Consider the following 22922-nt stretch of genomic DNA (forward strand, 5'->3'; position numbering starts at 1 on the left):
GGGGTCAGGGATCGAACCCGTGTCTCCTGCATTGGCAGGGGTATTCTTTACCACTCACCCACCAGGGAAGCCCCTGGTCCATTTATTTTACATCTCCATTTATCTGTCTTTGATTTCTTTCACTAACATTCTGTGGTTTTCAGCATACATATCGTATCTATCTTTTATTAGATTTATCCCCCTCCCTATTTGTTTGGTGCTGCCAGAGATGGTACACCGTTTTTTAATTTCAATTTCCAGTTGTTGGCTGTGGCGTATAGAAACACCGTTGATTTTGTTTTCCTCATATCCTATAACCCTGTGAAACTCACTCGTTGAAAGCAGGTTTTTTGAGGCTCCTTTGGGATTGTCTCCGGGCCGTTCAGCGTTGTCTGTGAAGGGGGCAGTTGTGTTCTAACTTTGCAGGCTGCGTGCCTCTCCCTGGTCTCACCTGGTGAGTCGGGGTGAACAGACATCCTGGGCCTGAGGGGAAAGCCTTCAGTCTTGCTCTAAGTCAGCGTGGTGTTGGCTATGCGTTCTTCATAGATGCCCTTCATCAGGTCAAGGAAGTTCTCTTCCATTTCTAGCTTGCTGAGTCTTATCCTGAATGAATATTTCATTTTGTTGGAGGCAGCTGAGCTGTAATGGCAGCCTCCCCCAACCTCAGGAGCGTCAGGCTGTGTTGGAGGATCTCAGAGGGCGCCCTGGTGTGCTCAGCTCCTTGCAGCTCCCTCAGGGAGGAGAGGAGGGTGTGTGGGGCCCGGACCTCCCATGCAGTTTCCTGCCCTGCTTGCCCTCCTCAGGGCGGCTTGTGTTGCTCTGGAGCAGCCTCGGGTCCCCCCATCGGGCAGGCAGTCACCGACTGCCCCCTTGGCCTCTGACCCTGCTCCCCAGTGGGTTCTCATCTTGGGGTCCAAGGCCAGCCTGTGTCTACCCCAGTCCTTGCTGTGTCCTGCTCCCTGAACACACCCTGCCTAGGCGACGCCACCTGCTGGCAACTTTCTGTCTGTGGATCTGCCAGCCCTGGCCGTCCCCGCCCTAAGGTGCCCAGACCCTGCCCTCTAACGTCTGGTCACGTCACCTTTTATGTCAATGTGTGTGATGTTCAAGTCTGTTGAGAAGGCTTGAGGAATGTGTTCAGGGGAACCGCCTACCCCACTCAGCTGACCTCACTATTTAGCAAGCCAGGCTCCCCTGTCCTTCACTCTCTCCTGGAGTTTGCTGAGATTCGTGTCCACTGAGTCGGTGATGCTCTCCTACCACCCCATCCTCTACCACCCCCTTCTCCTCCTGCCTTAAGTCTTCCCCAGCATCAGGGTCTTTTCCAATGAGTCAATTCTTCACATCAGGTGGCCAAAGTATTTGAGCTTCAGCTTCAGTATCAGTCCTTCCAATGAATATTCAGGACTGATTTCCTTTAGGATGGACTGGTTTGATCTCCTTGCAGTCCAAGGGACTCTCAAGAGTCTTTTCCAACACCACAGTTCAAAAGCATCAATTCTTTATGGTCCTTCTTTATAATCCAGCTCTCACATCCATACATGACTACTGGAAAAACCATTGCTTTTCAAACTATTCAGACTTTTGTCAGCAAAGTGATGTCTCTGCTTTTTAATACACTGTCTGGGTTTGTCATAGCTTTCCTTCCAAGGAGCAAGCATCTTAATTTCGTGGCTGCTATCACCATCCGTAGTGATTTTGGAGCCCAAGAAAATAAAATCTGTCACTGCTTCCACTTTTTCCCCATCTGTTTGCCATTAAGTGATGGGACCGGATGCCATGATCTTATTTTTTTAATGATGAGTTTCAAGCCAGCTTTTTCACTCTCCTTTCTTTCGGGAAGATCCCCTGGAGGAGGAAATGGCAACCCACTCCAATATTCTTACCCGAGAAATCCCATAGACAGAGGCGCCTAGAGCGCTACAGTCCATGGGGTCGCAAGAGTCAGACACAACCACACAATTAAACAGCAACAATCTGACCCCTGAAGTCAACCCAAATGGGGTGCCTCCCCTGGCCCACAGAGCAGACTCCCCTTCTTCTATTGTGTAAAAGGTATTTGTTTCCTCATCGGCCTCCCCCACCAGCTGGTAGGGCATGTGGGTCTGGATCCTCTCGCTCTGTAGCAGGTAATAGAGAGCCCCCCAGGCCTCACACCAGCCCCTTCTCCTCCCCAGGCCGAGCTGATGAGCAGCCTCATCGAGTACTGCATCGAGCTGAGCCAGGCTGCAGAGCCCGCCGCCTCCCAGGAGGCCGGCCCCACCTCGGCCTCTGGCTCCTCACCACCCCCTCACCAGCGCCCCCAGCTGCGGAGGCAGGGCAGCGTGGTGTGCAGCCGCATCCAGCATCTCTCCACCATCGACTACGTGGAGGAGGGTGAGTGACCACCTCATGCTGTGCACACACACCTACACGTGTGCACATGCACACCACGGGGAGTTCTGGAAGTGGGAAGCAGTTCCAGATGCAATGAGTTAGCTTCCAGCCGGCAGGACCTGGCGGGGGACAAGGGCTGGGTTTGAGCATCCCATCGTTTGATGGAGAGTTGGAGGCTTCTCTCTGGGGCCCCAGCAGTAAGAGCCCCTCACTGCTGTGTCTGAAAAACTAGAAACTACTGGTTTTTAGTAGTTCTTAGTTACTAAAGCTATGGGTATAGGAAGGACGGATACACACCCTGTGGAATCGGTGCAGCTGGTAAAGATGACATAGGTGCCCTAATGCATGCTTTGCCTGCTGGCTCAGTGGTAAAGAATCCGCCTGCAGTGCAGGAGATGCAGTTTTGATCCCTGGGTCAGGAAGATCCCCTACAGAAGAGAATGACAGCCCATTTCAGTATTCTTGCCTGGAGAATCCCATGGACAGAGGAATCTGGCGGGCTACCGTCCATAGGATCGCAGAGGCAAGACACGACTGAGCGACTAACAAACATACACACGTGATCTGCAGTTGATTGAACTGGTGGGTGAGACGGAACCACCCTATGAAGGGCCAGCGAGAAGTTATACTTGGATTTTCAACTGCACAGAGAGTTGGCATCTCAACCCGCTTGTTATCTAAGGGCCAACTGTATTTGTAGTTCATCAGCTACTATAAACAGCATACCAAATCCTTACCTGGAATCCATAACTGTTTCCTCGAGATAAATTACTGGAAATAGGGTTGCCAGGTCAAAGTGTGCAGCCACTGTACCCCCCCAGTGAGAAGGACGCACGTGCCTCTCCATCCTCACCCATGACAGGTGTTATCACCCTGAGGGTTGTGGGCTCATCAGAGTTGGTGTTCGGATGCTGGTGAAGCAGGGCCGTTTTTCCGTGCAGTTTCTTCATCAGTTCAGTTCAGTTCAGTCGCTAAGTCGTGTCCGACTGTTCGCGACCCCATGAATCACAGCACACCAGGCCTCCCTGTCCATCACCAACTCCCGGAGTTCACCCAGACTCATGTCCATCGAGTCAGTGATGCCATCCAGCCATCTCATCCTCTGTCATCCCCTTCTCCTCCTGCCCCCAATCCTTCCCAGCATCAGGGTCTTTTCCAGTGAGTCAACTCTTCGCATGAGGTGGCCAAAGTACTGGAGTTTCAGCTTTAGCATCATTCCTTCCAAAGAAATCCCAGGGCTGATCTCCTTCAGAATGGACTGGTTGGATCTCCCTGCAGTCCTAGGGACTCTCAAGAGTCTTCTCCAACACCACAGTTCAAAAGCATCAATTCAGCGCTCAGCCTTCTTCACAGTCCAACTCTCACATCCATACATGACCACAGGAAAAACCATAGCCTTGACTAGATGAACCTTTGTTGGCAAAGTAATGTCTCTGCTTTTGAATATGCTATCTAGGTTGGTCATAACTTTCCTTCCAAGAAGTAAGTGTCTTTTAATTTCATGGCTGCAGTCACCATCTGCAGTGATTTTGGAGCCCAAAAAAATAAAGTCTGACACTGTTTCCACTGTTTCCCCATCTATTTGCCATGAAGTGATGGGACCAGATGCCATGATCTTCGTTTTCTGAATGTTGAGCTTTAAGCCAACTTTTTCACTCTCCACTTTCACTTTCATCATGCGTTACCATTTATTTCTGTTGCCTGTTTTTCTTGTCACTTGCTTTTTAACATGAACGTATTATGTTAATACGGTATGTTTGTTAGAATTAATGAACTGACACGATGCAGTAAATTAACTGAAGTCCTTAGTTTTAACCTTACCTAACATCCTCTTTCAGATGCATGGTCCCATCCAGAACACCACACCTCATGTGGCTGTTGTGTCTCCTTAGGCTCCTCTTGGCTGTGACAAGTTTCTCAGACCTTCCTGGTTTTGATGACCTTGAAGTCTTGAGGAGGACTGGTCAGGCATATTGTAGGATGCCCCTTTACTGGAATCTCTCTTCTGTTTTTCTCCTTATTAGACAAGAGTGAAGGGTTTGGGGGAGGAAGGTCACAGAGGTAATGTGCCATTTTTGCCACATCATATCAAAGGTGCATTATCAACATGATTTGTGACTTTTGATGTTGACCTTGATCACCTGGCTTGAAATTTTTAACTTTTAAGAAGTCTTTTTATGGACTTTCCTGGCAGTCCACTGGTTAGGATTCCAGGCTTCTACTGCCAGGTTCGATCCCAGGTTGGGGAACTAAAATTCCACAAGCACCACCCTCTCCTCCCTCCCTCAGAAAAAGTCTGTCTGTTTCATCAAGGATCATTTTCAGCCAGTGGTATGTATTATAGGTATTTTGTGATGTTGGTCTGTTCTTTCTTCTTTTTTGTAATTGAATTATGTGTGTGCTCAGTCATGTCTGACTCTTTGCGACCCCATGTACTACACCCCGCCGGGCTCCTCTGACCATGGAATTTTCCAGGCAAGAATACTGGAGTGGGCTGCCCTTTCCTACTCCAGAACTGAACTACAGTTGACATATTATATATTCGTATATATAGTGATTTTGCCATAGTGATTCAGTATTTTTATACGTTATGAAGTGATCTTCCTGAGTCTGGTCATCTGTCACCATACAGAGTTACTATAGTATTACTGACCATATTCCTTATACTATCCAGGACATCCCTGTGAGTTCTTTTTTAGCTGGACGTTTGTACCCCTCTCCAGTCTCTTTTCGAACAGGTTTAGACACCACAGCAGGCCCACCATCAAATGGAAACCCTGGTGACCTGATATAGGAGACTGGGCACCCCCCCCAACCCCGATCCTCTCACTATGGGAGGGTTGGGGGTCGGGCTGAGGCTCACGAAGCTGGTGGGAGTGAAGAGGGGAGCTCAGCCTGAACAGGCTCCAGAAGGGGCTCCCCTGGGGCCGGGCCCCTCCCCGGGGGGGCACCCTCCTCAGTGCGTCCCTCTTGTTCCCCCAAAGGTGAGACGATCAAGCGGGTGAAACCGAAACGCACCACATCCTTCTTCAGCCGGCAGCTGTCCCTGGGCCAGGGGAGCTACACTGTGGTCCAGCCCGCCGACAGCCTGGAGCAAGGCTGAGGGCCGCCGTGCAGGCGGGAGAGCATGGGGGCATCGTGCTGCCTGAAGGCACGTGCCGGGGGGAGGGCGGCCTCCGTGTGTGGCCAAGCCGCTGCTGTGCCGGGCTGGGGTGTGCAGAACTGGCTGGGGGCTGCTGCAGGCACCCTCTTGCAGCCTGCCTGCTGTCCCTGGACTCCGGGCTCCGCTGCAGTCTCAGAACCAATCTGACTAGGCCCCAGCCACCCCCTCCCACCCAGGGACTCGCCTTTGTGCCCTCTCAAGACAGAGTATCCCCCGCTCTGAAGTCCCTTGGTTGGCAGGTGGCTGAGCAGTAGGGTTCAGGACACTCCAGAGGAGCATGTGTGTCTTTGGTTTTTTCCCTGGACATTGGTGACCACATCCCCACATTCCAGCTCATGTGGCCAGGCTGGGACATGGCCCTGCGAGGAGAGGGTCGGGGCCTCCACAGTGAGGCCCCCACAGAACCCTCTCCAGTTCGATGGAACTGGAGGGCCCCCTGTGCCCCTCACTCTGGTCTCCTTTGTAAGCAGGAGACTCTGACCAGCAGGAAAGCAAGCCTGCTGATCTTTGGTGATGTCACTGTGCTGGGAGGTGGCTGCCCTGTGGACCCACCAGCCCGCGGGCCCACATTCCACACCCAGAGGAGCTCCCAAACCCCCTTGAGGCTTCCAGTTTCAGTTTTGATCTTTTTTTGATCCGCTTTGGTTCCATGAAGCCTGCAAACTCAGGCTACTCACGAGGGTGCCCCCACCATCTCGGAGCTGCTGGCGCTCCTTCCAGGATGATACTGAGGTTTCATCCAGCCCTAGGCCCATGCACGGGAAGTCCCTGGCAGGGAGGGGTCTGTTCTTTCTCGGGGACCTTGTAGGGCGGTGGATGTGGCCTGGGTGGGGCTCTTCCCATGGCCTCCTGCCTCCTCCCAGAAGAGCTGGCCTCTCAGCCTTGGGCTCTTTCTCAGCGGTCACCCCCCTCACCACCACCACTGGGGCGCTTCCGGGGACTTTCCACAGGAAGGAGGCAGATCCAGCCCGACACAGGGTTTGCTTTGTCTTTCCTTCCCGGTGGAGAATGTGGGGAAGGGAATGTGAACCTCTTGTCTCCGGATGTCAGAGCCCACTCACCTCCTCCTCCCTTTGTTGGCTCTTGAACACTCCAGATGTTTGGGGGGGGGGGGCTTGCCCTCCAGCAGTAGGGCCTTTGTTATCTGTCATAATGAATAGGTGTTTCCAGCCTTTGCAAATGTCCCAGCTAGAGGACATCTCATCTCTCCTGGAGACCTCATTGGCTCCCAGCCCCTCCGGCTCCTAGCCCTCTGGTTATCTGCTCCCATGCACTGTTTTGATGCCAAGTGAATTCTTATCTGACAGATTGAGGGGCCTGAGGGACGTGATGGGTGTGTGTGTGTACACAGATTACTTGTTTTGACTCTTCAGCCTCCTCTTCCTGTTTTCTGAGCATCCATTGTGCCTTAACTTTTTCTCTCTGCCCTTGCGGGACAAAGCAGTGTTTCACTAAGTGCCCTTTGAATGTTCCTATCCTTTTGTATCATGTGACTTATTAAAATCAATTTCCAGCAAACTTTGTTATTGTTGTTCTGTTGCTAAGTCGTGGACTGCAGCACTCCAGGCTTCCCTGTCCTTCACTGTCTCCCGGAGTTTGCTCAAACTCATGTCCATTGAGCCGGCGATGCCATCCAACCATCTCATCATGTGACTTATTATTAATAAAATCCATTTCCAGCAAACTGTGGGGTGGTTTATGTTATCAAATAATGAGAGTGTGTTAATTACAGTCTGGGAGTTGATTATAGGCTGCATATTTGTTTTTTGTTAAATATGCATGAAGAAGGACTTACCTGGCAGTCCAGTGGTTAAGACTCCATGCTCCCAATTCAGGGGGCACAGGTTCAGTCCCTAGTTGGGGAACTAAGATCTCAAGTGCTGCAACTGACTCCTGGCACAGCCAAATAAATACTTTTTAAAATAAAAAATCAATTAAAATACTTGATAAAAAGTAAATAAAACAACCCACAGGGAATTGCCAGGTGGTCCAGCGGTTAGGACTCACTGCTATCACTGCTAAAGCCCCGGCTTCAATCCCTGGTGGAGGAATGAAGAAACCACAAGGCATGTGGCATGGCCAAATAAATACAAATAAAACAACCCACATTCATGATCTCACAGTTCTCGAGGTCAGTCTGAACTGAAGTCTCACCAAGCTGAGATCCATGTTGGCAGGGCCACATTCCTTTTGGAAGCTCCAAGGGAGAATAAATCTATTTCCTGGGACCCCTTCCTCCATCCCTAAAGCCAGTGAAGGCCAGTGGGGTCCTCACAGCACTGCTCTCTGCCTTCTCTCTCCATGTTTCTCTCTGGCTTTTCTGCCTTCCTCTTCCTCACGATTACACTGGGCCAAGGCAGATAATCAGTCCTGAATATTCACTGGAAGGACTGATGCTGAAGTTCCAACACTTTGACCACCTGATGGGAAGAACTGATTCATTGGAAAAGACCCTGATGCTGGGAAAGACTGAAGGCGGGAGAAGGGGACAACAGAGGATGAGATGGTTGGATGGCATCACCAACTGGATGGACATGAGTTTGAGCAAGCTCCAGGAGTTGGTGATGGACAGGAAAGCCTGGCGTGCTGTGGTCCATAGGGTCGCAAAAGGGACGGACACGACTGAGTGACTGAACTGAACTGAAGGCAGATAATCTAGGATAATTTCCCTATTAAAGTCTGAAAGTGAAAGTGAAGTTGCTCAGTCGTGTCCGACTCTTTGCGACCCCATGGACAGTAGCCTGCACCAGGCTCCTCCATCCATGGCATTTTCTAGGCAAGAGTACTGGAGTGGGTTGCCATTTCCTTCTCCAGGGAATCTTTCCGACCCAGGGATCGAACCCAGGTCTCCCGCATTGTAGACAGACGCTTTACCATCTGAGCCACCAGGGAAGTCCATCTATTAAAGTCTACTGATTAGCAATTTGAATTCCCCTTCGCCATGTAACTTAACATTCACAGGCTCCGGGGTTAGGATGCAGACATCCTGGGGGTCCTTATTCTGTCTACCGCGCCATCTTTCCTGCTTTGTGCTGCATGCGGCAATGGGTTTGACTCTTCTCAGCGGGCTCTGACCAGGCCTCCGTATGCAGTCGCAGGGGAGCTGGAGCGGCTGCCTGTAGGTTGCTGGTCCGGCTGTGGCCAGCAGGGGGCAGTTGAGCCCGCCCTTTCCTCTCCAGCTCAGCAGCAGAGGCGGATCCCGCACTTCCTGCCCGTATCCTACGCAGCCCGGAACCCGGAGCAGCTCTGCGTTCCTCGGGTCTGGCGCTGCATGCCTGCTGCTTCTCAGAGGGGCCCCCTGGCTTCTGACCGCCGCCACCTTCCTCTGGTCCACCATCAGGGGTTTTGGGCCTTCAAGAGCACCAGATACAGGGTTTCTCCCTGTGGTCCCCAGTTGGTGTTGAGTTCAGTCGCTCAGTCATGTCCTACTCTTGTGACCCCATGGACTGCAGCATGCCAGGCCTCCCTGTCCATCACCAACTCCCGGAGTTTACTCAAACTCAAGTCCATTGAGTCAGTGATGCCATCCAACCATCTCATCCTCTGTCGTCCCCTTCACCCGCCTTCAATCTTTCCCAGCATGAGGGTCTTTCCAGATGAGTCAGCTCTTCACATCAGGTGGCCAAAGTATTGGAGTTTCAGCTTCAACATCAGTCCTTCCAATGAACACTCAGGACTGACCTCCTTAAGGATGGACTGGTTGGATCTCCTTGCAGTCCAAGGGACTCTCAAGAGTCTTCCCCAACACCACAGTTCAAAACCATCAGTTCTTCGGCACTCAGCCTTCTTTATGGTCCCACTCTCACATCCATACATGACTACTGGAAAAACCATAGCCTTGACTAGATGGACCTTTGTTGGTAAAGTAGTATCTCTGCTTGCTTCTTAATATGCTGTCTAGGTTGGTGAGGGACCATATTTTTCAAAGATCAGGATCTACATCCCAAGAACAGATTCTGCTTTGGGACTGTGTGTGTGTGTGATGAAAACAGATTCTGCTTTGGGATTGTGTGTGTGTTGTGTGTATGTAATGAAAACAGAGTCAAAATATTTAAAACCATGGAATCCAGGAAGTGGGGTGGGCACATCCGGGGTCCGCCCTGCTCCCCACCTTGCGCACAGGAGGAGCTGACTGTCCCAGGCCTCAACCCTCCCCCCACCCCACTTCCTGGCAGTCCCGCCCATCTCTAAGCACCTCCCTTCCCCCACCCCTACTGCGCCTGCAGCTACTTTGAGCTACTTGTCATAGGTATAATTTGCAAGCAGCAGAGTAATAATAGCTCCAGCTCTTCCCAGGACCTCTGTGTCCCCTGCCCCTTTGAACTTGGCCTTTGGGGAGGAGGGGGAAGTGGTGATAGCTGACTCTCTGGGTCAGTAAGCACAGGCCTCGCTCCCAGCATCAAGGTCAGCAGCCTCCAGGGGCAGATGAACCATTTGGAGGGGTTCCTCTGCCCAGAGGCAGCCCTGGCACCACACACGCCTTTCTCTCTCTCTCTCTCTCTCCCTCCGATGCCACTCAGGCGGCCAAAGGGAGTCAGAACAGAAAAGTCTCCTTCAGAGGGTCAAGGAGAGTCTGAACAACCAGTGCTCCAGCGAGGTCACTGAGGGGGTGAGACAGGCTCAGGCCGGAAGACAGTCCCATCCGCAGGGACGCAGGCTAAGCGAGCTCTGGCAGTGGGGGCTGCAGGCGGGTCTGGGAGAGGGGGAGGGGGGCTGTGCAGACCCAGACATGGGAGGTGTCAGCACCGCTCCTCTGTCCATGGGATTCTCCAGGCAAGAATACTGGAGTGGGTTGCCATTTCCTTGTCCAAAAGAGAGGCAGTGGCGGAAGGTCAATATGTAAGATTTGGTGAAGGGGGAGTTCCATGCAATCAAGCACTTACTTTACAAGAGGTTTTCTGCTAGTCACAAGCATCTGATGTCATCATGAAGGGATTTAGTGCTTTTCTAGATATGAGGAGATGCAGGATTGAGACCATGAAATCAGTTCCTGAAAATATCCAATTATCTACAGACCTGCCCTACCAGGGTACAGAGTGCCTCACTCCACCTGGAACTCCCTCCAGGGGTTGAAGGTCAACAGCTGCAGAGCACAGGGTTCAGTCTCCACAGAAGCAGATGGCAAATGGCCTTGTTGTTCAGTCCTTGGCAAAGCTTTTGGCACGTGCCAATTTGTAGTTGACAGTCTGCAACAGGGGGGCTGGCAAGGAGATCTGGAAGCCACTAGTGGGGCAACAGTGGTCAAGGGGGGCAAGACGTGTGGGACCAAGTCCCTCATTCCACAGGCCTTCCCTCTGCTGGGGGCTTGGGGGTGAGGACACAACCGCTCAGGGTGGGGCAGAGGGGACAACTGAATCTGGTCAGCACTTAGGGGCAGGGCTTCAGGGCACAAGGACCATGAACCTGTAAAGGAGCTGGCAGGAGAAGGGCAGAGAGAGCTCCAGGCAGGAGGCCAGCGTGGGCAAGGCTCAGGGATGGCAGGGAGGCAGGTAGAAGGGCTGAGGCACCAAGGGCCTGATGCCCTTTACGTGGCAGGGAGTCCCAAACATCCGGATGCAGGAAACACAATGACAAAGTTATTTCCTGGAGGCATGGCCTGAGGCCCGAGGCCTGGCCTTAGGAACAGGGGGGTGGTCCTGGTTGGAGCTGCCTGGCAGTGGCCAAGAAAGGACTTCAGGAACCCAGAACCTACGTGGCCTGGGACCCCCAGAGGAGGCGTGGGTCACACCTGTGAAAAGCCCTCTCCTAACTTAGCATCCCCTCCTTGCTTCCCTCCCACTTTTCTACACACATGGATCCAAAAAATGAGTGTGAACTGCAGGTGGGCTGGCCCATCTACTCCTCTGTCTTACACACTCTGTCTTACATACACTGGGAGTATCCACCCCTGGCACCCTCTCCCTGGAATGCCTCCCACCAGCACTGGCTGAGGGAGGCGCCCCCTGGTTCCCTTAGCCGCCCAAAAAATGAAAGTGAAAGTCACTCAGTTGTGTCCAACTCTTAGTGACCCCATGGACTACAGTCTGCCAGGCTCCTCTGTCCATGGAATTCTCCAGGCCAGAATACTGGAGTGGGTAGCCATTCCCTTCTGCAGGTGATTTTCCCAACCCAGGAATTGAACCAGGTCTCCCACATTGCAGGCAGATTCTTTACCAGCTGAGCCACCAGGGGAGCCATAAAAAAAAGAGCTTGCCTGCTGAATCACTTCAGTCCTGTCCAATGCCTCCATGGGATCTTGCAGACCCAGGGATCGAACCTGCCTCTCTTATGTCTCCTGCATTAGCAGGGGGGTTCGTTACCACTAGCACCACCTCGGAGGCCCAGCTGGAGCTGCTCAGCAGTGACCAGGGCCACCCTTCATGTGAACTGCTGGTCAGAGGCCACAGGGAGCAACCCTCTCCTTTCTCCTCCTCTCAAGACCTGGGAGTCCAGGGCTGGACAGGCCGCCAGAGCTGGACCTGTAATCGAGCTTGTGGGCCTGCTGCTGACCTGGGAACTCATTTCCTTCCTTCCATCTGTCCAGAAACATCCCAAATATTTACTGAGAGCCTCACAGTGGACAGCAAGCTTTTTGTTGTTCAGTTGCTAAGTTGTGTTCCACTCCTTGCAACCTCATGGTCTGCGGCCTGCCAGGCTTCGCTGTCCTTCACGATCTCCTGGAGTTTGCTCAAATTCATGTTGGTTGAGTCAGTGATGCCATCCAACCATAACCTCCTTTTGCAAAGTGACCTTTACAAAACATAATTGTTAGGGACTTCCCTGTCAGTCCAGTGGTTAAGACTCTGTGCTTTCACTGCAGGGGATACAGGTTCAATCCCTGGTCAGGGAAATAAGATCCTGCATGCTGAGTGACAAAATAACAAAACCAAACCAACGTAAATTGTGTGGTCAACACGTGCCTGGAGGTCTGTTCCATGCCAGAGCCATTTTCAGAGACTGCCGGGCCCAGTGGAGGACAAAACAGAGAGAAACCCCTCCCTTGAGGAGCTCAAGTCCCAGTGGGGGTGGAGTAGGGTAGGATGAAGGTGTTAGTGGCTCAGTCATGTCCAACTCTTTGCTACCCCATAGACTGTACCTCTGTCCATGGGATTCTCCAGACAAGAATACTAGAGTGGGTTACCATTCTCTTCTCCAGGGGATCTTCCCCACCCAGGGATAGAATTCAGGTCTTCTGCATTGCAGGCAAATTCTTTACCATCTGAGCCACAGGGAAGGGGTAGGGACGGGGGGACTCAATGAGAAGGTGACCCCGGCAGAAGCCAGGAGGAGCTGAGTGTGGACTGGGCCAGGCGACCACTGGGTGAAGTGCTTTTAGGCAGGACAGTATTCATCAGAATTATGAAGTGAGAACAGGAAGGCGCGCTGTGAGCGTGTGAGGGCCTGCCAGGGTCATGCTGCAAGGGGGTGTGGGGAGCAGGCTGAAGCCCAGGCTGAGGCCCGCTTCCTGCCAGGGCAGGAGAGGCCAGGGCGGGCTGGGCAGGAGTTCCCGGTTGTGGTTCCTGCTGGGCTGCAGTGAGGCGGGCCAGGGCAGGAAGGGCTCTGGGCCAGTACGCGGTGACTGTGCAGTTCCTCACTCAGGCCCGGGGACCAGGGGCCTCAGGGCTCAGAGGGAAAAGGCCCCCACCGCTGGTCTCCTGTGAGTGGTGAGCCCAAGGTGACCCAGGAGGCCATGGCTCTGGAATTGGACCTGGGGGCGGTGGGGGGCAGGGTTCTGACACCTTCTCTATTGGCTGCAGCAATACTGTCATCCTGTCCCCATTTGAACCTGAAGTACCACCCCTTCTCACCCCTCTCCTTCTCCATTTTTGGCCACACTTCACCCCTTATGGGATCCTGGTTCCCTAACCAGAGATGGCACTCGTTCCCCCTGCAGTGGAAGTGAGGAGTTCTAACCACTGGACCACCAGGGATGTCCCTCACCCCTCATCTTCTCTCTGCTGAATCCTTTTCCAGGTGGTGTGTATGCTAGTTAACAATCCAGCTGAGCAGGCTGCGGAACAAGTCGGGGAGGCAACCCTGGCTGTGAGAAAAGACTTGGAACCTGGACTTTGACCCTGAAATCCTGGGCAACACCGGTTACCCAAGGGGTCCTTCCTAACCTCCTTTCCCCTCCAACCATGAGCTCCTAAGCTGGCTGGCCAGAAGCAGCAGGCTTCAGCCACCCACCCGGGTGTGGCAGACCCATCACTACCCAGCCCCACCCAGGGATCCAAGGTCATCTTGTTTACGCCTGTTTCCTGGAACAGCTTGTTTTGATCTACAGAAATCTGCTGACACACTGGCCGCCTTGCCCCTCCTCCTCTGTCAGGATGGAAGTATTTTTAGCCTTATTTGCAGAGAAAGAGGCAGAACCCAGGTCCCACATTTGTCCACCGTACTGTGAGCACTGCCTTGGCCCCTTAAGGCAGCACAGAGTGGTCCCTGTGTGGCTTTCTACCCTCATCTGAGCTCAAACACGTCCCACATCCCGTTTCCAAAGAAAACTAGCTGTGGAAAAGTCCATGGCCAGGAGAAACAAACCAGGACCCACTGCAACCCTGTCATTTTGTCCTTGAAATGGAGCTGGGCTCCTCCAGACATAAGGGCACAGAGGAGGTGGTTCATTCCTTTTGTGCTGGAGTCATCAGATCTGTAGGATCCTAATGCTTTCTGTGTGCCTACTTCCACGTACTCCTGCTCTCCTGAAAAAGAAAACCTAAGGTGGTGTGGTCCTGGAATTTGGGAGTATGTGTGAATCAGAAAGGTTATTAGACCAGGTAGAGAGCAGCATCTGGAGAAGGGCATGGCAACCCACTCCAATATTCTCGCCTGGAGAATTCCATGGACAGAGAAGCCTGGCGGGCTACAGTCCACGGGGTCACAAAGAGTCGGACACGACCGAGAGACAAACACACAGAAAGCAGCAAGCTGAGACATCAAGCAGACACACAGCAGTGACTACATCCTCTCAGGCACCTTGTAGATAAATATAGAGCTGAGCCCACAGCCTGGTACTGTGACTCAGCAGAGAAGGTACTTGCTTGGTATTACACACACCTCTCAGCCTTTCTAGAACATTCTGACATGCAATTCCCTTTTTCCACACTGTTCTTTCAGGTCTAGTCTCCCCAACCCACCTACGGAAATGTCAGGACAAGACAGATGAACCAGACCTTGGGGAAAAGTGAGCTTCCATAATCTTTCCCTGGCTGGAGAGAGCAGCTGAGCTGCCCTGTGAACAAGCCTGGGCTTGCCACATACTCAGCCTTCTGGGTCGACGGTCACATGAGCAACAGCAGTTTTCCGAGAACCAGGAAGGGTGCAGCAGCTGGCCCCAGCCCCCACCTAGCAGCTGCAGATGCCATCTTGCAGAGGCTGAGGGGGAAAACCTCCTTCCCCAGTTTTCCCCTTGTTGCCAAGGGAGCCTGTTGTCACAGGTGGGTTTGTTTAGGGTGTGGGTGTTTATCCTGGGAGAAGACTTCCTGGCTGGAGTTGGTCCAAGAGGCCCTTCTCAGTTCTCCTTACTCCTGACCACCGTCCTTCCATCCCATGCGGCAGGGCTGAGAGGACGCCCCGTGGGGGTCTGGGGCTGCGACTCCCCTTACTCTGGTCCCTACATGGGCAAGGGAGGTGCCAGCGACCCTTTCCAAATTCTCACCAGTCCCGCAGGCGCTGCCAGGCCTCGGTGAAGTGGACAGGCGCTCACGGGGTTGCTTTTGCTTCCACTTTGGAAGAGTCACATTGAGGGCCTGCTCCCTGTAGGCAGTCACCGGGAGGTGCCCCCCACAATCATCAGGCAGACTCCCTGAGGCCCATCACAGGTTGTCAAGTAGCTTGGACAAACTAGTTCCCTTCGCACCCCAAATGTTTTCCCTCACCTCCCAACCCCAAAAGAAAGAGGGTTATCTATATCCTTTTAGTCTTGTTGCCATACAATTACACGTTTTGTTTTCTGCACAAACAAGCTCTTGCTTTTCATTACCTCACAACTACCTTTTCCCAGTTAATAGAGAATGAATAATCATAAAGTACTCTAACCCAACAGGCACAACTTTTCTGATGAAATACTTCAAGCCTCCAGGCCCCTGGTAACAGAATAACAAAGCGATGACACACGTCCCTCAAGCTTCCAAGCAGCAACATGGGGGCTTAACTTTTTAATCAACGTTTTAAAAATCACAGCGATGTTTCTTAGCCAGAGACACTGAGCACAGCTGTGGGTGCGGTTCTCTAAGAGCCGCCCGGGTGCAGACGTGCTCACAATCCACGACCCCCGCAGGCGGAGCCCTGGCTCCAGCCCGTCGGGCCGCGGGCTTCCCCTCCCCCGCCCCGCTCCCACCCGCAGGCCTCAGCGCTGACGTCACCGGCGCTCACGAGGCCCAGCCGACGCCCGAGGAGTCACGCGCTGCCGCTCCACCCCCACTCCCGCCGCTAGGGAGTGATGCGCCCTCTGCAGAGATCCCTCCGCGGCCGCCGCCTGGAATTTTCCAGACGCTCTGCCGGCGCTTCTTTCGGACTTCTGCTGGGCAGGGGTGACCTGAGGCGACCCCCAGCAGTTCCCTTCGCTTCCAGAGAGCAGCCCCAACCCGCCTCATCCACTCCCCACCCACACCTCCCCTCAAGGAACAGGAAGCCTGCCAACCCTCGGCTCCATCACAGGCTGAGAAGGGGATTTCTCTCCCCATCCTCGTCCCCGTTGGAATCCGCCTCCCCCGCAAGGTGACCTTGAGATCTGTCGTCGATCTCAGGAAGCACTTGCTTAGAGGAGTGGGGATAATCGGGGAATTCGAGACCTGGACACTCGGGAAACTGGGAGCCGCCCCGAGTCGTCTACTTGGCCAGGGTCGGGGAGGGACTTTTTTTCTAGTGGCAGTGGAGGAATCGTCCCGTTGAGCAGTGCCCCAGTGACGCGGCCCAGGACTATAAAAGCAAAAGTTGTGGCCTGTCCAGCAGGAGTTAGCGACAGGGAGGGCCGGGGGCCTGGGCTTAGTTGTGGAGGGCGGAGTAGACCAGTTTAGGGTCTTAGGGGACCGATGAGAGAGATGGCAGAGTTAGATGAGCCTGGGGGATTTGGGGTGCCAAGAGAAGGAGGGTTAACGGGCGGACTAGATCTTGGGGAAATTGTGCTGGGGAGAGCTGTGTTGAAAGGGCTCTTAGTAGTCCAGGGGGAAGACGACACCCCAGGCCTGGCTGTCGCAGCTGTCTGCTGGAGAAGGGGAACTTGACCTTCGGGTGGGCGCCGCTCCTGCTTAGGCTGAGCGGCCCCCGGTGCCCTGGTTTGTGTAGGAGGAGGAAGACAGAGACGGAGAGGTGGAGGAGGTTGAGGGTCTTGCCTCCCTTGCTGGAGGCGGAGTTGGTCAGTCGATGCTTTGAAAAGGAGCTGGAAGGCAGGCAGTGGGGTGCAGGGTGGCAGGTGGGCAGGGAGGGCAGGACTTGAACTTGTCAATACCAGCAGCCCCTTTTTTTCCAGACAAAGGGTTGTGAGCCTGCCTGGGGATGAGGCCTCATGTGGTGGAAGCTGCCCTTAGCTTCGCGGGGCTGACAGCTCTGGCCCAGGGCGGTATGTAAGTCTGGCTGGGCCCGGGACAGGGTCCAGCCAGGCCCAGCCTGGTGAAACCCAGGTCTGGGTGTGAGGGTGGTCTAGGGAGTGAGTGAGGAGGTAAGGTGCCGGTCCAAGCGGTTACTATTATGTCTGGCAGGCGGGAGCTGTAGGCAGACAAAATTGACCCTCACTTTATTTTCCAGGTGGCAGTGCTCCCCTTTGGACTTTTCCTCTAGGTTCTGCGCTAACCTGTTCTGCGAGCTCACTCTGCCCACCCCCCACTCCCCCTCCTCCCCTTCACTCTCTCGAGGTTACCCATTCACTTAAAACATTGCTTCTGGTAATCTGGTAAGACGGGAAAGTTGTTGCCATTGGAGTCGGTATCTTGGTAACCGTCGAGAGGAGAGGCATCCCCTGCTGAGACTCTGGGTGGGCGGGGTGGTGTTGCTTGCCAGTGGAGAGGGTGGGGATTGAATGTGCACCCTTGGGTGGGCCCGCAGCGACGGTACCATCTAAAAGCTACGAAAATGCCTCATAGACGGTGGTTTGTTACTGTAGTGTTCATCATGGCGATCTGATGGCACCAGGAGAAATGGAGCCCCTGGCCAGTGTGAGTCGTAGCGGTGCAGGAGGGGAGACCCTGGAGGAAAGAGCCCGCCTAAATTGCTGTCTGCAGAGTGAATTTCCAGAGGCTTAGGAGGAGGAAGTTCTCCAGTGGCATGTTTCCAGGCCTTGCTCAGGAAGCCCTGTATTCAGGAGGCCATCCTTTAAGGTTTTCATGAGCTTATGAGGGGCAGTCTTTAAAAGGCCAAAGCAGATGGAGCCGGGCCGTCAGCAGATGTGTTGCTTTGAGTATTTGATCCGGGAGCAACGATCTCTGGGCACGTGAATGTCAAAAAGCACGTCTCCTGGGTTGGAGGTTTCAGATGCTGCCATCTTCTAAATTGTCTCCTGTCATACTAGTGTGCTACGAACCTTGTTTCCAGAAGACTCTTAAGCTGTAGAACATTTTAACGCTGATGCCACAACACAGATGATGCCTTGTAGATGGAGCTTGCACATGGATCCCAGTGACCCTCATCTACCCACCTGCCTGCCTGTGCTTTTGTCAGAGGAATTCTTAGTGTGATATGTAATGTGTGTGTTGGGGAAGCGTTCCAGACTGAAATGCATTAGGCAAATACTTAAATGAAGCCAACTGACTTAAATGAAGCCAACTGGCGAAGTGGGGGTGGGGGTGGGGTGTCATTGTGCTGTGCTAGGTGGGAGGGCGCGATATGGTCATGTCCAGATGGTGATAAAAATGGCAGGTTTCGTTTGGTCACTTCTGCTACCAGAAGGGAATAGTTGGGGTACCAAGAGTAATCTTCTGTTCATCTTGCTGTATATGCTTAATTTATCTTACTTGATTAGATTTCAGAGGAATCTTCGTGTTCAAATGGGAGGGCCCTGAGGTGAGGGTTTGGGTGGGAAACAGCCTGGGCTGGGGAGGGTGAGCTGAAGAGAAGGCTGTGATTAGGTGTGGCTTGCGGAGGGTGGGAGGGTAGGGAAAGTGGGTTGAAGGGAATTCTCTGGAGAAAAGATCAGTAGGCAGAGCTCTGGGGAATAGAGCTCAAAGGCAAAGAAAATGCTAGTTAATAGTACATTGTTAATGTTAAATTGTTACTTGAAAAGTTTCTACAATGCTTAAAACTGCTAAGTGTGGGGAAGGAAAAAAGCAAAATTGTTTTGCTTTGCTACAAGAAGGGGAAGACTGAAAAGTTAACTGAAACCTGGATATCAGTCTCTTGAAAGATTGTTAGGGACTTGCATCAGCAGATTAACATCTTTCACTCCTTTGCAAGCTTCTTAAGTGGTTTATCTGAAGGTGTGCAATGTTCAGGGACTAGTTTCAGAAAAGACTTTCAGTACCCTAATTGTGGGCTTTTAAAGTATTTTAAGATTTGGTACAGGCTTAGATGCCCTCTTCTGGGTTTGTAACATTTTTGTTCACTTGATATTTTGCAGTTGAAAGTTTGAGCAAAGTGAAAACACAATGGTTTTTAAAGGAGTTTTATATGTTACTTCCTGCCTTATAAACATCTTATCTTTTCTTTGTGATGAGTAATTAGTAATAGCCAGAGTGCTTTCTTTTCATCCTCATTGTAACAAGGAGAACTTAAATCGTGATCACTCTAATTACTGTAATATTTGGTAGCAAACAATCTATGTACCCTTGCTAAGGTTCCAGTTAATAGTTTACTCCATCTTCAGTTTGAATGTTTGTGTTAAGTGAAGGCGGTACTAGAGGGGAAACTTAACCAAAATCAGGTAGGGAAATAAGAGCAAAACTGGGGGTGGGGAGTTTCTTTCCTGGATTATGGTGTTTGTAAAAATTTAGGGAAGTAGTTTTGTGAGAATACCAGTGACTATCCTGTCCATTTTCCCATTGAATTTCGTTTTGAGAATTTTAAACCCTCAATACTTACGACACGGAATTTTTCTGGGTTCTCTCTTGAATGTTTACAAGTATGTTGATCCGATCTTAACCTGTAACTTGGGCATGTGATACAGTTACTGTCATGAATTTAGAGTATTAGTCATGCGTCTGTGGGGAAATATGTTCCAGTAAGCTGTTGTGAAACTGAAACTGTAAAAACAGGTGGAAAGGGTTCTTGTACGTTGCTCTGTATGGTAAGAACCAGTCCTTGTTGCATCATGTATGTGACTACTAACACTTTCTTCCCCTTTACAGCACGAATAAAGGTTTGCGTTCTGGACTCATTAGAATTGCTTGTATTGCTATATTTTTTCAACCCTGATCTTGCCTGTGTATCATGAAGTGAAATGTACCTTCATACTGTAGATTTAGGCTTGGATTCACTAATATAACTCCAGACTGAGCTCGTTGAGCTCGGTGTGGTAACCTCAACAGAACGGGTAGGTCCTGAATGGCCTGCATCCCCAGTGGCAGTTGGGGATGGACTCTGCTGACTGGGAGTGTGTGATGGTTGTGCAAAATGTGATGACAAAGCACAAGCCAACGAAGGTCATTGTCAGGGTGGGGGGACTGTTTCCTAAATTCTTGGAATTTTACCCAATTCTGTTTCCAAATGATGTTGTCAAAAAGGGGATCTCTCTCGATGACTGTAAGCAGCCTAACAAATGGAAAGAACATGTAATATATGTTTGACGTAGTTGTGGTCTTTGGGAGGCTGGAATGTGTCTAGAATTTGGGTTTAAGCACATCTCATTTTACTAAAGAGTTGCGTAAGTGCTGTGCTAAGCAATTTGGAATCCAGGGTGTGTGTTGTGTCTAAGCTGACCCTGTGTCCTGGGCGGGGAGAGCCCAGCAGGGATGCTGTTGTGTGTTCATTGGGGCCCTAAGGTTTTGCTTTGCGCGAGATGAACTTGGAATAGAAACCACCACCCGCTTCTACTGAGAAGGCTTTTATGTCCAAGGGAGTGGGAAGGGGACAGGGACAGGTTGTGCTCTGACCACAGTGAGGGGCTGGGAGAGCAGCTGGGTGTGGCCCCTGCAGAGACTGGAATAAGGTTCCCGCCTGTCCAAGGCTCACAGCTGTCCAGGTTCCAGGATCTTTCCCTGCTCGGCACCTTGTTCTCTGATTTCCCCAGAACAATCGAGGCTTCCTTTCCTACCTTGCCCTTCTTGTTTTTGCTCAGCTCTCTCTGCCTGCTTTTCCTTTTTTTCAGAACTTATTTTTCCTTTTGTTTTTATACAGTGGTTATCAAACTCGAGGGTAGCTGCTATGAGTGCCTCTGGGTGCTGTTACCTAGCGACCGGCGGGCTGATGAAGGGTTTCTCCGCAGGGGTGTAAATGTTCGTCTTTGAAAAGGGACTGTGAGGTGGGCCTGATGGTGCAGGAGCAGAGCAGGCGGCTAGAGGCTGTGCCCATGCCCTCCTGGCCTCTGCCTTGTCCCAGGGCCCTGCCTGTTCTTTACCCTCTGCTCACAGGTCAGGTGGGATAGGTCAAAGGTATTGATGGTGTTGGTGATCACTGCTGATCAGTTTTTGTCTTCGTACACAGATCTGAATTCAGCCTTCCCTCTGAACTCTGAGAGGCAGTGGATGGTACAATGAAATTCAGTGAATGGGCTTGTAGCATTTAGTAGACAATGGAGACCTGGTGCAGCTAAATGTAATGGGGTATAAAAATAACAAGAGGTGAATTTGGAAGTCCTTTCAAAAAGAAATAGCCAGAGAGGAAGTGTTGGTTGAGGCTCCTTTGTGGGCCCAGACTGGACACCCTGAGAACTGTGGAAATGGCCTGTGTTACAGAAGGGGTTCCTCACCCCCACTTCACTCTCTTGGCTGCCCCTGGTTTGTCTTACTGGTTGTGGCCATGAAGGGACTCCTTGAACCTCTTATGCCAGGGCTAACCTCTTGTGTACTTAAGTTTCTGGAGGAAATGTTAACCTCTGGCCTTGAGCAGTACTTGCTATTGTGCAGTGCTGATGTTAAATGAAACGGCAAGACAGCTTTGGATATTTGTGGTAAATTTTAAATGGTTAACATGCAAAAATATACAGATGCAGTCTGGAAATGACAAGAGGAAGATAGAAAAATAACCAGAAATAAGAAAGCTGTATTTGGGGAGGGTGGCCTTGACCTTTGGGTGAAGGCAGCTGCTTCTACCCTTGGTCTCCCAAGTAGGATGCCTTCTGCTGAAGGCTCCACCTTCCAGGGCCCCTCAGCGTTGCACCAAGTAAGTGTTAGTTCTCATGTTGTAAAGGGCTTTATTGTAAAGTTTACAAATAAGAAAATTGATAAAAAAAAAACTCAGTAATCTTACTGACAATTGTTATTGGCCTCTTTGCTTCTAGAGGTTTGGTTTTTTTTCCTATGCATAGGATATTTATACCTTTTTACACAAAATTGGAATTATACTGTAGATTCTGTTGTGCAACTCTTTTCACTTAGGCATCTTTGTGGTGACATAATGTGCATTGTGTGACTTTATCAATTTAAAATATCTTCATTTAGACAACATGTAAGTTATTTTCCACTTTTTTTTAGTAAGTAATGCTGTGATAACCCTCCTTCTAGCTCAAACTTTATCATACCTGATAGTATTTCTTTGGGGTACATGAATGTATTTCAGCACATGAATTGCCTTTGTCAGACTTCTTACGTCTGAGTTCATGTTGCTAAGTTGCCCTCCTGGGAGGGGTTTTGTAAATAGCATCCTCAATCTTAAGGTAAACCTTGTTGGCCCCGCTTTTTCTCGAACGAGGTAGTTTCACACTAAAAACCTTTGCTTCCGTTTTGGATCCAGCAGCGTTTTTTGTGTGTGAGCCCTGCTAGTGACGCTGAAATCCGTGTGTTTCGACATCTGCAGTGTTGTATGTGCGTCCATGTGTGACTTCGTACTTCGAAATGGCTCATTTTTCTATTTTGTAAAAGCACTTATGTATTAATAGTGCTTCATTCTGTTTGATGCAAATATTTTCCCAGTTTGTAGATTGCCTTTTCATTTTTCAGTCATACAAAAGTTAGTGTTTCTGAGTCCGTCATTCTTCATGTGGTTTCTGTACTTGTGTTATGTCTAGATCTCTCCCAACCCCAAAGTATGTATCAATCTCTTATTTTGTGACAATTGTATGGTTTCATTTTTTTACATTTAAACGTTCAATCCAACTGGGTTTTATTAGCAGTCGGGGCTGGGGGTGTGTGTGTATGTATACAAGAGGAGGCCTGGTGCCCGCCCAGAGCCCCCGGGCTTGCTCCTTCCCTGTGGCTGGATGATGGAGTGGCAGAGAGTGCTGTCAGCTGGGAGACTTGTCACAACTGGACAGTTCGCTGAAGACGTGGGGGCAGGTGGCTATTGTGTTAACTGAGCCCACCTGGCACCCCTGGGTGGGGCGGTTCTGGTGCAGACAGAC

The 22922-nt window shown here is 51.3% G+C and overlaps 1 protein-coding gene across 5 annotated transcripts in view; it reads left to right on the top strand.

Moving 5' to 3' along the window:
• FRMD8 (FERM domain containing 8) overlaps positions 1-19808 on the top strand; it is a 34054-nt gene extending 14246 nt beyond the window's left edge. Inside the window, exons 10-12 of one of the 5 annotated variants that reach the window (XR_009493312.1) lie at positions 2157-2355; positions 5340-17057; positions 17243-19808. Coding sequence is in view for 3 of the 5 variants with exons in the window: in NM_001098985.2 (NP_001092455.1) it covers positions 2157-2355; positions 5340-5458 (318 nt within the window). In the remaining 2 variants the exon portion in view is untranslated. 5 annotated transcript variants of the gene reach the window in all.
• Positions 19809-22922: the final 3114 nt, after the last annotated feature.

This window comes from Bos taurus, chromosome 29, assembly GCF_002263795.3.
Source record: "Bos taurus isolate L1 Dominette 01449 registration number 42190680 breed Hereford chromosome 29, ARS-UCD2.0, whole genome shotgun sequence".
In the NCBI taxonomy this organism is placed as follows: domain Eukaryota; kingdom Metazoa; phylum Chordata; class Mammalia; order Artiodactyla; family Bovidae; genus Bos; species Bos taurus.